At 42.7% G+C, this 10580-nt stretch overlaps 1 protein-coding gene across 3 annotated transcripts in view; it reads right to left on the reverse strand.

Annotated features, from left to right (window-relative positions):
- The window catches only part of ZNF622 (zinc finger protein 622), a 26941-nt gene extending 16361 nt beyond the window's left edge, over positions 1-10580 (reverse strand). Inside the window, exons 1-5 of one of the 3 annotated variants that reach the window (XM_023738399.1) lie at positions 9727-10580; positions 8166-8429; positions 7757-7919; positions 3916-4028; positions 450-1980 (exon numbers count right to left, since the gene is read on the reverse strand). In XM_023738399.1, coding sequence (XP_023594167.1) covers positions 1925-1980; positions 3916-4028; positions 7757-7919; positions 8166-8429; positions 9727-10351 — 1221 coding nt within the window. In that variant the 5' untranslated portion in view covers positions 10352-10580 and the 3' untranslated portion in view covers positions 450-1924. Of the gene's footprint in view, positions 1-449; positions 1981-3915; positions 4029-7756; positions 7920-8165; positions 8430-9726 lie in introns of those variants that run through there. The other 2 variants (XM_023738398.1, XM_012557744.2) reach the window with 2 other exon arrangements.

Consider the following 10580-nt stretch of genomic DNA (forward strand, 5'->3'; position numbering starts at 1 on the left):
AAAAAAAAAAAAAAAAAAAAAAGAACTTAATCACCCTAGGAAGACATGTTTTCTAACTGAGGATTCATTTAGTTTCAAAAATTTACAGTCCAGGTGAAAATTTCTCTCAGATATATTTCTTAAATAGAATATGCTCATTGTTATGAACATTTTGAAATACGATGTGCTAAAGGAGATACAAAATGAAGCCAACATTTATAGCAAGCTAGTATGGATATGGCATGGATACAGAGTCCCTTGAACACAGCAAAGGTGTTCAACTGCTAACGAAAAGGTTGGAGGTTCCAGTCCACCCGGACGGGCCTTGGAAGAAAAGCCCAGTGATGTAATTCTGAAAAATCAGCCACTGAAAACCCTATGGATCACAGTTCTACTTTGACACACATGGGGCCGCCATGAGTCAGAATCAACTCAACAGCAACTGGTAGCATAACTAGATGCCAACGCCGCTTTAGGGGGATTTTCTTATTCAACCATCTTAAGAGTCCCTGGGTAAGTTCTGTTGCTGTCCTATTTATAATTAAGGAAGGACAAGCTAATGGGACAAGGGGCCAAACAAATGCTTAAGATAGCAGTCGTCCTGGTAAAGAAGTATTGAACATATTTATGATGTTATGTTTGGTACTTTCATCAGAGTGAAAACAAGAATCAATAGAAGAGACTCCTTGTAATATATTTAGGCTTGCTTTGCTCCTGTGTACTGTACAAGCCATGATATTCTACTGCATTATAACTTTCTGATTAAGGTAAGGAGAATCGTATCTTCAAAACTGGTTCTGCCTGCCCCTTCCTTTTAATGTCATACTACAAAGCACCCCTTAGCCTTAAAAGGTTATCATTCTGTTACAGATCGCTGTCTATAGTTACACAGTATTGCTCTATGTGTAAAGCAATACTACAGGGTTGCCTCTTCATGGCAGACTTCTTAACTGGCTCCTGCCCCACCGTTACTGCAAATCCCCAGAGTCAGGCACTGAAGTGGTAAAAAAAGGCCCACTTCTGGCCGTGTTAATCCACCTAAGCTTCAGTTATCTCCTATGTCAAATGACGATAAGAAAATCCACCTTATAGGCTTGTGGTACAGATAATGTATGTGCCTGAATGTGCTAAGTGTGCGTACTACCTGCTCAGTAAATAGCTGGTATTACTGAGATCATTACTGTCATCTCTGCCATCCCACTCTCTTACTTTGGAATTATGTCTTCTGTATCTTCTCCCAGTCTTACCAGCTAATCACAACACTTTTTTCTTCCCACACAACAAACAACGGTAGAGACTTCTCATATTCGTGGCTTATCTTCATCTTTTCACATTACTACTATGAGTCCTGCTCCCCAAAGCAGAAGGCAGAATTCAAACTCCAAGCCTCCCCCTACAGCTAGAACGCAGGCAGGTGACCCAGGCACTGTCAATCAGATACAGCCAAACCAGACTACCACTGGGAGCTCCCAGTGACAGAGGACGCAGCCTGGTAGGAAGCATCCCTTTGATGAGCAACAGTGGCTCCAGAAGTCTTCTCAGGCAGCAGTGGCTGCAGGTCAAGTTCAGGACTCCCTGCTACCGCAGTACCAGCTCCCCCAGAATCAAGTTCCTGGCACTCGCAGCATGGTGACAACGGGAGCAATGGTTTCCCTGACAGGAGCGTTCTGAGCTCTGGTTCTGGGCATTAATTCTAAAAGCTCAGCCTTGAATCTGTTTCCCTAGCTCTTGAAAAGATTCTGTGGGCAACCCAACAACCTGGAATAAAACTCTTTTCTGCTTAAGAGATGGATTCTGTCATGTGCAAGTAAGACCAATATGTAAATGAACCAATCTTTGGGTCTTTTCAATCGTGTGTACTTGTTGTCTGCTAAGAAATGATGTTTTACCTACCACAGATGTATGTTTTTCTGGATACATCTGAGTGCAGCACCTCTGTGAAATCCTAAGGATTCTGGCAGACCAGCCTCCAGATAAGTGGGATTTTACTAGACCTGAAAACTTTAAGGTGAGAAAATGCAATATAAGATTCTAACTCTTCTTTTCAGGAAAATATGTTCTTATTGAAACACATATTTAAGAAAGATATCTACAAGTTGGTCTAGTGAGACCATTATAAAGCAGCATTTTTATCTCTACATGTGGTACCAACAGGAAAACTAAGAAATTTGTATCAAAAGAGTTAGAAAAAAACGTAAAAGATTCATTTCGCTACATAGGAAACCAGATTATTGTGCTTTTAAGGTGAAGATTTAAAATCTCATCCTTATTACAGCTTTAAATTCTATGACTAAACTGTTAAACCATATATCCATACAGTAAAAACATTACATAGCTCTTAAAAAAATGAAATAGGCCTATATGTACCGACTTGAATAGTTACATATGACACAGTAAGTAAAAAAGGCAAGTTGCAGAACAATCCTTAGAATAAGCTCTCATTTCTATTTTAAAGCCAAAACCAACCCTGAATATGTTGGTATATGTGTACGTACACACGCTCACCTGGAAAGATGAGCCCCAAGTGCCCAATTATGGTAACCACCGGGCACAGGAGTAGAAGAAAGGGGCTCTTGCTTTTTGTTTTATAACCATCAAAACCAAGAACATGCTAGCAGTACAGTGACTTTTACTCTTTCTTGTACTTTTTTGTATTTTCCAAATATTACAGGATTAGAAATGTAGGTGATTTCCTTTTCCAAAAAATTAAAAAATGAATCCTACAAATGAAAAAAGACATCTCATATTCATCACCACACTAACCAAAAACATCAGATTATATTTTGATTTTACTCCTTTGTGAAGTAATCACATTTCTACATGATGTGAACTGAAAATTCACTGGGTGGCACACAAACAGTTAAGCGCTAGACTACTGGCTGAAAGGTCGGCAGCCTGAACCCACTGAGAGTCACCTCAGAAGACAGGCCTGGCGATCTGCTTCCAAAAGGTCACAGTCTTGAAAACCTTATGGAGCAGTTCTCCTCTGCAGACACAGGACCACGAGTCAGAACCGACTCAACAGCAACTAACAACAACAGGACATAACATCCATGTTAGATCAGACCTTTACAAAGATACTTAGCATTTTAACTTACACTAAAATCAGTAAGAATAATATTGTATTTTTCAGGTTTTTTTGTGAAGATTAAAGGATTATTATTAGAATAACCTTCCAAAGTGCATGAAACTTCAGGGGAAAAAAGGTAACAGTACGTTGTATGTTTTTATTTCTGATGCTTTGAAGTCTCAGCTGCATTTTCAACCAACCAAGTGCAAGCACCATATGATTTCTATATGTGCTTATGCAGCCAATGTGAGTCAAGCCTAGGTCCTTCCTGAGAGGCACTCTGCACAAGGATAACATACAGTGGAGTTAGCGATCAAAGGAAAACAAGCCAACTAAGGAGAAGGATGTTACTCTCTTTCTAATGCTCTCAACCAAAGACTGACAAAGGCCGATACCACACCAGCTAGAGCCAAGTCCATCTGAATAGATAAATCATACAAAAAACAGCAAAAATACCAGATACTTAAAGTATATAAGCAAGAAAAAAAAAAAGAAGCAAAGGGAATCAGTTCAAAGAATAAAGACAAGATTAACACACAAAACTTAGATGGGACCAGAAAATGGAAACACATTAGAAAAGGTCCACGTATTTAGAAAAATAAAGAAAATAAAGTGAGATGAAAACATGCTGAATCATAACAGAAGTGACAGCAAAAACAATGACCGAATTTAAACAAAGCCGCTATGGCAGAATTGGCTCAATGCCAACTAACAACAACGAGAGGCAGCCTTCCGCGTTGACCACATACACTTCAAGCGTGAGGTCCTATTGCTCTCAGCATGGAAGGTAACTGACGGTGGAATATGTCTCTCCAACAATTCCACCTGGCAGTAAGTTATTATTTATTTCTGACAAATGCACTCACCAGAAGGCAGAATCAGCTCCATGGTGTCATCGTCATATTCCACGTTCTTATCTGAAGGAAAAGCCTCAGCCTCACCAGCATCCTCCCCTTCCTTGTGATCTGGATAGCTGCTCCTGTAACAGTGAAATGGCAAAAACAGACTAGTACCTCAAATGTAATTAAAAGACATAAAATGTATTTGCAAATGTGGCAAACTCTGAGCTACCTAAAAGGGGACTGCCAGCTGAAAGAACTTTGGGGGGAAACAACTTGTTAGCATTTTCTCTGTAGTGAAAGTGAGCAAATGATGTACAACTGCATTCATTCACCCCAGGAAGGCAGCCAAACTTAGAGAGGACGAGGAGGAGAACACAGAGCAGCGGATAACCATTATAAAACAAGTTCCAGAACAGCACCGGACTGTCCAAGAGAACTTTCTGTGATGACGGAAATGCTCTGTCTGTGCTGCCCAACACGGCAGCTACTAGGCACATGTGGCTACTGAACATTTGAAATCCAACTGATGAAGTAAACTTTTAATTTAAATAACCACATGGTTACACCTAATGAGTGCCATACTGGATGGTACAGTTCTCAAAGAATCTCTGTGTTCCTAGAATTGTTCACAAATTCATATATTCACATATACACGTAGAAAATAACTGGAAAATTGCACATTAAAATGTTAACAGTAAGAGAGGCAACCCAATAGAAAAATGAATGAAAGATTTGATCAGATAGTTCACAAAAGATAACCAAATGGCCAATTTATACATAAAAGGGTTCCAAACTCATCATCAGGGACATGCAAATTAAAACCACAATGGGCTACCACTACATACCCGATAAAATGAAAAAAAGTCTTAGAGAGTCAGAACTTTCCCTCTACAAGTGTGGAGAACCACTTTGGAAAATGATTTGATGATATCTTCTAAAACTGGACATATACATATCCTCTGTCTTGATAAAGTTCCATTCCCAGGTATATACACAGTACGTATGTGTATATGTGTTTACCTCAAGATACATACTAGAATTACCTGGAGCCCTGATGGCGCAGTGGTTAAGAGCTCGCTACTAACCAAAAGGTCAGCAGTCTGAATCCACCAACCACTCCCTGGAAACCCTATGGGGCAGTTCTACTCTAAAAGGTCCCATACGGTCACTATGGGTCAGAATCGACTTGGTGACAATGAGAAAGAATTATCTAGTAGCATTATCCATAACAGCCTCAAAATGGAAACCAATCAAATGTGCATCATCAGTAGACTAAATATTGTGGTTCACACAACAGAATACTCTAGAATAATGAGAATGAATGATCTCAAACTGCTGCATGCCACTGAGTGAAGTCTGACTCAAAATGACCCTATATGCCAGAGCAGAACTGCCTCATAGAACTTCCTAGGCTGTAATCTTTACAGGAACAGATTGCCAGGTCTTTTTTCCTGCAGAACCGCTGGTGGGTTCAAGCCTTCAACCTTTCAGTTAGCAGCCAAGTGCTTAACCACTGCACCACCAGGGCTCCTTGATCTACAACTACATACTGATTATATGCATGAAAAGTCACAAACGTAAAGTTGCGTAAAAGCCAGACCCCAAACGGTATATTCTTTGTGATTCCATTTATAAAAAGTACAAAAACAAGCAAAACTAATCTATGCAGTTAGAAGTCAGAATAGTGGTTAACCCTGGAGATAGGAGTGGTAGCATCTGGGAGGAAGGGCAGGGAAACACCAGGGTACTGGTGATGTCGTTCTTGATCTAGGTGCTGGTTATGTGAGGGAGCTCAGTTTCAAATTTCATTGAACTGAATTATAGTAAGCGTTCACATATGCACTTTTCTATAAGTTTATTATTCTGCAATAAAATATCTGAAGTCCAGAATAAGAAGTTAGCAATAGTTATCTAGGGAGGGGTGGAATTACAGGCAATTCGTCATTTTTAACTGAGGTAATCTACATACAAGTGCTCAGAACTGTGTGTGGTGGGTAGAGTAAGCACGCAATAAATGATGGCTCTGCAGGTGAGAGCTTTCTATTTTCCAACTTTTCTTTATTGAACATTATTTAATTTTTTTTAAGGGGAAAATAATTTAACATTCATGGTTCACACTTTACACTTCTAGGCACAAGTAGAATAAAAGTCTACAGAGTCCAAAAAAACATCGTTTAAACTTAGGGAAATTCACTTCTGAACCATCTACATTAGTTATATATTTTAATTCAAATCAACAGTTTGAGCAACACTCAGTAAACAAGAGGTACTGCCCTTCTGACGCTCAGATCCTAGTAGGAGATGAGAGATAATGAGCAAATAATATATATGTCAAATGGTAGTAAGGGCTATGAAGAAAAATGAAGCAAGGTAAAAAGGACTAAAAAAACCAAATTCATTGCCGTTGAGTCAATTCTGTCTCATATCAACCCCACAGGACACAGCAGAACGGCCTCATATGATTTCCAAGGAGCAGCTGGTGGATTTGAACTGCCGACCTTTTGGTAAGCAGCTGAACTCTTAGCCACTTCGCCACCAGGGCTCCAAAAAGGACTGGGTGAGTGTATTTTACGTAAGGTTATCAAGAAAGAACACACTGAAGTAAAATTTATGCCAAGCCCTGAAAGAAGTGAGGGGCTGAGACATGTGACAATCTGAGGGAAGAGTATATAGACAAATGTCCTGAAAAACACATTTGATACATGAGAGGAATAGCTAGGAATCCAGGGTCCTTCCTGGGGCAATTAGTAAGAAATAGTAGAAAATGCCAGAAAGACAGCTAGGCCATATCATGTAGGGCCTTGTAGGCGATTATAAGGACTCTGGCTTTTATGCTGAGTAAGATGGGAAGCCAAGGGAGTGGAATTTGATCTGACTTTTGTTTAAAAGGATCCCTCTGGCTAGAGTGTTCAGTGCAGAATGTAGGGGGGTTAGAATGAAAGTAGGGAAACCAGGCAGGTGGGAGGCTACTCCAACAATTCAGGTGGCAGTAGCAGTGGAAGCCCTGAGAAGTGGTTAGATTCTGGAGATACCTGAAGGTAGATACAACAGGATTTGGTAAGGGAATGAATGTATGCATGAAAGGAAACCGAAGAGTAAAGGATGGCTCCAAGGTTTCTGGTTTAAGTAACTAGAAGGACAGAGTTCTCATCTACTTAGGAGCAGGTTAGGGGATTACCAGGAGTTAGATTTTCAAGATGTTCAGTTTGCACACCTTTGGACGCTCAAGTAGAACTGTCAAGTAGGCAGATGGATATGTAAGTCTGGAGCTGAGGAGAAGGCTATACTGGAGACAGAAATGTGGGAGTCATTAGCATATTGGAGGTACTGAACCTATGAGACTGGCTAGAATACCGCATAAAATCGCAAAGGGAGACTGAAGAGACAGGGTAAAGAGTGAGTGCTGCGGCACTCCAAGACAGCTGCCGCTTGCAGCCCCTGGACTCAATCCCTGGTATCTGCTTTAAGCCCTCTGATCACAATTGAGATCAAAAGGTGGCTATGAGACAGAATCGACTCCACAGGAACGGGTTTGGTTTTCTCGGTTTGGTTCAGAGATTACCTTCAAAAGGTAACGAGCAAAACAGCTTCTGAGCTTTTAACAACACAAATCAAAAAGAAGTTTTGGAGTCAGGCAAACATAAATTTGAGCTTGAGTTCATTCTCTACCAGATGTGTTAAAGTCAGTTTCTCATCCACAAAACTGGCCAGGAGCCCAGAGAAATAACCACCTCTCAGAAAGGTGTTGTAAGGGTTATTAAGAATACCTGGTCCAGTGCCAGACACATAGCAGCACATTACTAATATCACTCCAATGTAAATACGACCACCTCACTTCACTTCACACTGCAAACCACAGACATACCTAAAATCATAGAAGTCTGCAAATTCCAAAGCAGCATCGCCATCTGTGAAGAGCTTACAATGGCTCTTGTCAGTCATGTGTGCCTGTACAGCTTCTGTGGAGTAGAACGATTTCCCTTTCTCATTGCACCACAAGCAAATCTTCCCAACGCCAACTTTCTCCCCTGGAAAAATAATAAGGAAAAAATATGAAAGAAGCTTTTAGAAGGCAGATTAAGACTCATTGTTTATCTCCACAGTACAAAAACATTCATTGAAATTTTGATTTCCACAAAATAAGCAGGTATTTCAATCAAAGGTTTGATGTGAAACACAGAACTAATGCAGAGAAGGAGAACTACGTCATTCCCTTAGATCTACCCCTCAATAATGTGGTTTCTCCCTGTTAAAAAGAAAACTGTTGTACTTACCCAAATATCTAATCAGTCCCTTAAGATCAGAAAGATATTCTATATCAGGAATAAAAAAGCTGTGGACTTTAGTCATATGAGCCACATTCTTCATCAGGGAGCTTGAATGATGGGAACAAAATAAGCACTCTGTTACAGGGATGGCACCAAGGGGTGGGCGTTCCCCAGCCCCGTCCTCCTCGGCATCCTGCTCCTCTGCACCTTCTTCCATCTCCCCAGCATCCTCACATTCCAATTCTTCATCGGAATCCAGATCTTCCCAATCTTCAAGTTAGAGTTTTGAAAAACAAAGTCAGTTTAAGAAAAGTGGTAACCACAATCAAACATATCACAAAGATTCACAAACACAAGGTGGAACAGTTCCTACATTCAGGGAAACAGATGCCAATTACGTCCATCAAGGACAAATCCTTTTTTAAGATCTGAATTTCAGCTATTCATTTCCCACAGACCAGTATGTATGGCTACGAGATTCCTTCCCATACATGGTAACCTCCTGAAGGAAAGTCTGTTACTTCTTTCCTATGTCTCATGGTACCTAACCCAGAGCTGAGCACATGGTTAAGCGGCCTCATACCTGACTGAATGACGGCATTTTAAAAACTGTTAGAATCATGCTTGTATCTACTATTTCACAAGAATGCTGTGGCGTGTGTGTGTGGGGGGGGAGTAGTGCTATACGAATACATACAACATCAGTGTTAACAGGATGTGAGAGGAAAGAATGAAATCAAACTAAAAACCAAACCCACTACCGTCGAGTTGATTCTGACTCACAGTGACTCTGTAGGACAGAGTAGAACTGCCCCGTAAGGTTTCCAAGGCTGTAAATCTTTATGGAAGCAGACTGCAGCATCTTTCTCTCACAGAGTGGCTGCTGGGTTCGAACCACTGACCTTCCGGTTAGCAGCAGAGTGCTTAACCACTGCACTGCCAGGGTTCCCTCAAGGAATGAAATAAAGTCCATAAAGTCAAGGAGGTGGGGTTGCTGGCTCAAATCACACATTTCAGGTTAGACAGGTGACTGTGAACCCTCATTTTATTGTTTTGATAAAATTAAGGGCAAACCCATCATACCTGGAAAGCCACTAGAATCAGAAATTCTACATCAGATGGTGTGACATCAGCATGTCCTCCTATAAATCAAAAAACCAAACCAGCTGCCAGTGGAGTCGACTCCAACTCATGACGACCCCATGAGTGTCAGAATAGAGCTGTGCTCCATAGGGTTTTCAATGGCTGATTCTTTGGAAGCAGATCACCAGGCCTTTCTTCCTAGGCACCTCTGGGTGGGTTCACCAACCTTTAGTTAGTTGCGCCATTCAGTCTTCCAATTCATTCTACAAATATTTATTAAGCGCCTACTCCGTTTTCCCAGGTAATGTTTCAGGCCTTGAATATACAATAGTATATTAAACAAACACAATTCCCGTTGTGGATGCTGGCCAAATAAGGCATCTTAGCAAGCATCTAAGCCACCCTCACTCTTTAGTTCCACTCAAAAGCTGACCGCCACCTCGAGTGTCAATCCCCATTTCCCCCTTTCCGACAGGCCCATTACCATCTCCGTCCAGGTCCTCCTCCTCCTCCTCGCTCTCCTCCCCCTGCTGCTTTAACAACTTCTTCGCCTGCTGTTCAAACCACTGGAGCCGGGGCGGCTTCTCCGCCGGCTCTCGGTCGTGAGTCACACGGCCACCGTCTGCCAGCGCCACGGGACCCCTGGACTCGTCCCTCGGCGCCGAGGGGGCCTTCTTGGGCGACATGGATGGCTGCGCCTTGATGGCCTGCTGGATGGCCGCGTTCATGGCATCCTTGTCCACACTGTCGGCGCCCAGCCCCTTCTCCAGGTTCTTCTCGTTCATCATCTCCACCCTCCGACTCACCGCCTGCACCGCCTTCTTCTCCAGCTCCACGTGCCGCCGGGACTTGAGGTGGTTCTCGCAGGCGTTGAAGGAGGCGAACTTCTTGCTGCAGACGGTGCAGTAAGTGGCCGTGCCCTTGCTCTCCTGCTCCGCCATGGCCCTCTGCGCCCGCACCCGCTCCTGGAAGCCCTCGGCGGTGACCGGGGCCATGTCCGCCACTTTCCGTCGCAGGTTGTAGCGATGCCAATCCGTCTTGTAGTGGGCTCGCTGCATCTCCGCGTCGCGGAACGCCACCCGGCACGTGATGCACGTGTACATTGCCATCGCTAGGCGGGAAATAAGCCGCGACCTAGCTAGGAACCTAGTGACCAAAGCCTTGACCCCCACAAAACCCTCACGAGACCTTAACGCTCCTCAGCAGCCCCGCAGACTCAGCATACGCGCAGACTCCTAAATCTCTCTGAGGGAACTTCCGGCACACACCGGAAGTCAGTGCCACCTGGACGGGAAGTCCCGCCCCGCCATCCACAGCCACGCCCCATCGAGACGGCTG

The sequence above is a fragment of the Trichechus manatus genome, unplaced genomic scaffold (assembly GCF_000243295.1).
Source record: "Trichechus manatus latirostris isolate Lorelei unplaced genomic scaffold, TriManLat1.0 scaffold00116, whole genome shotgun sequence".
In the NCBI taxonomy this organism is placed as follows: domain Eukaryota; kingdom Metazoa; phylum Chordata; class Mammalia; order Sirenia; family Trichechidae; genus Trichechus; species Trichechus manatus.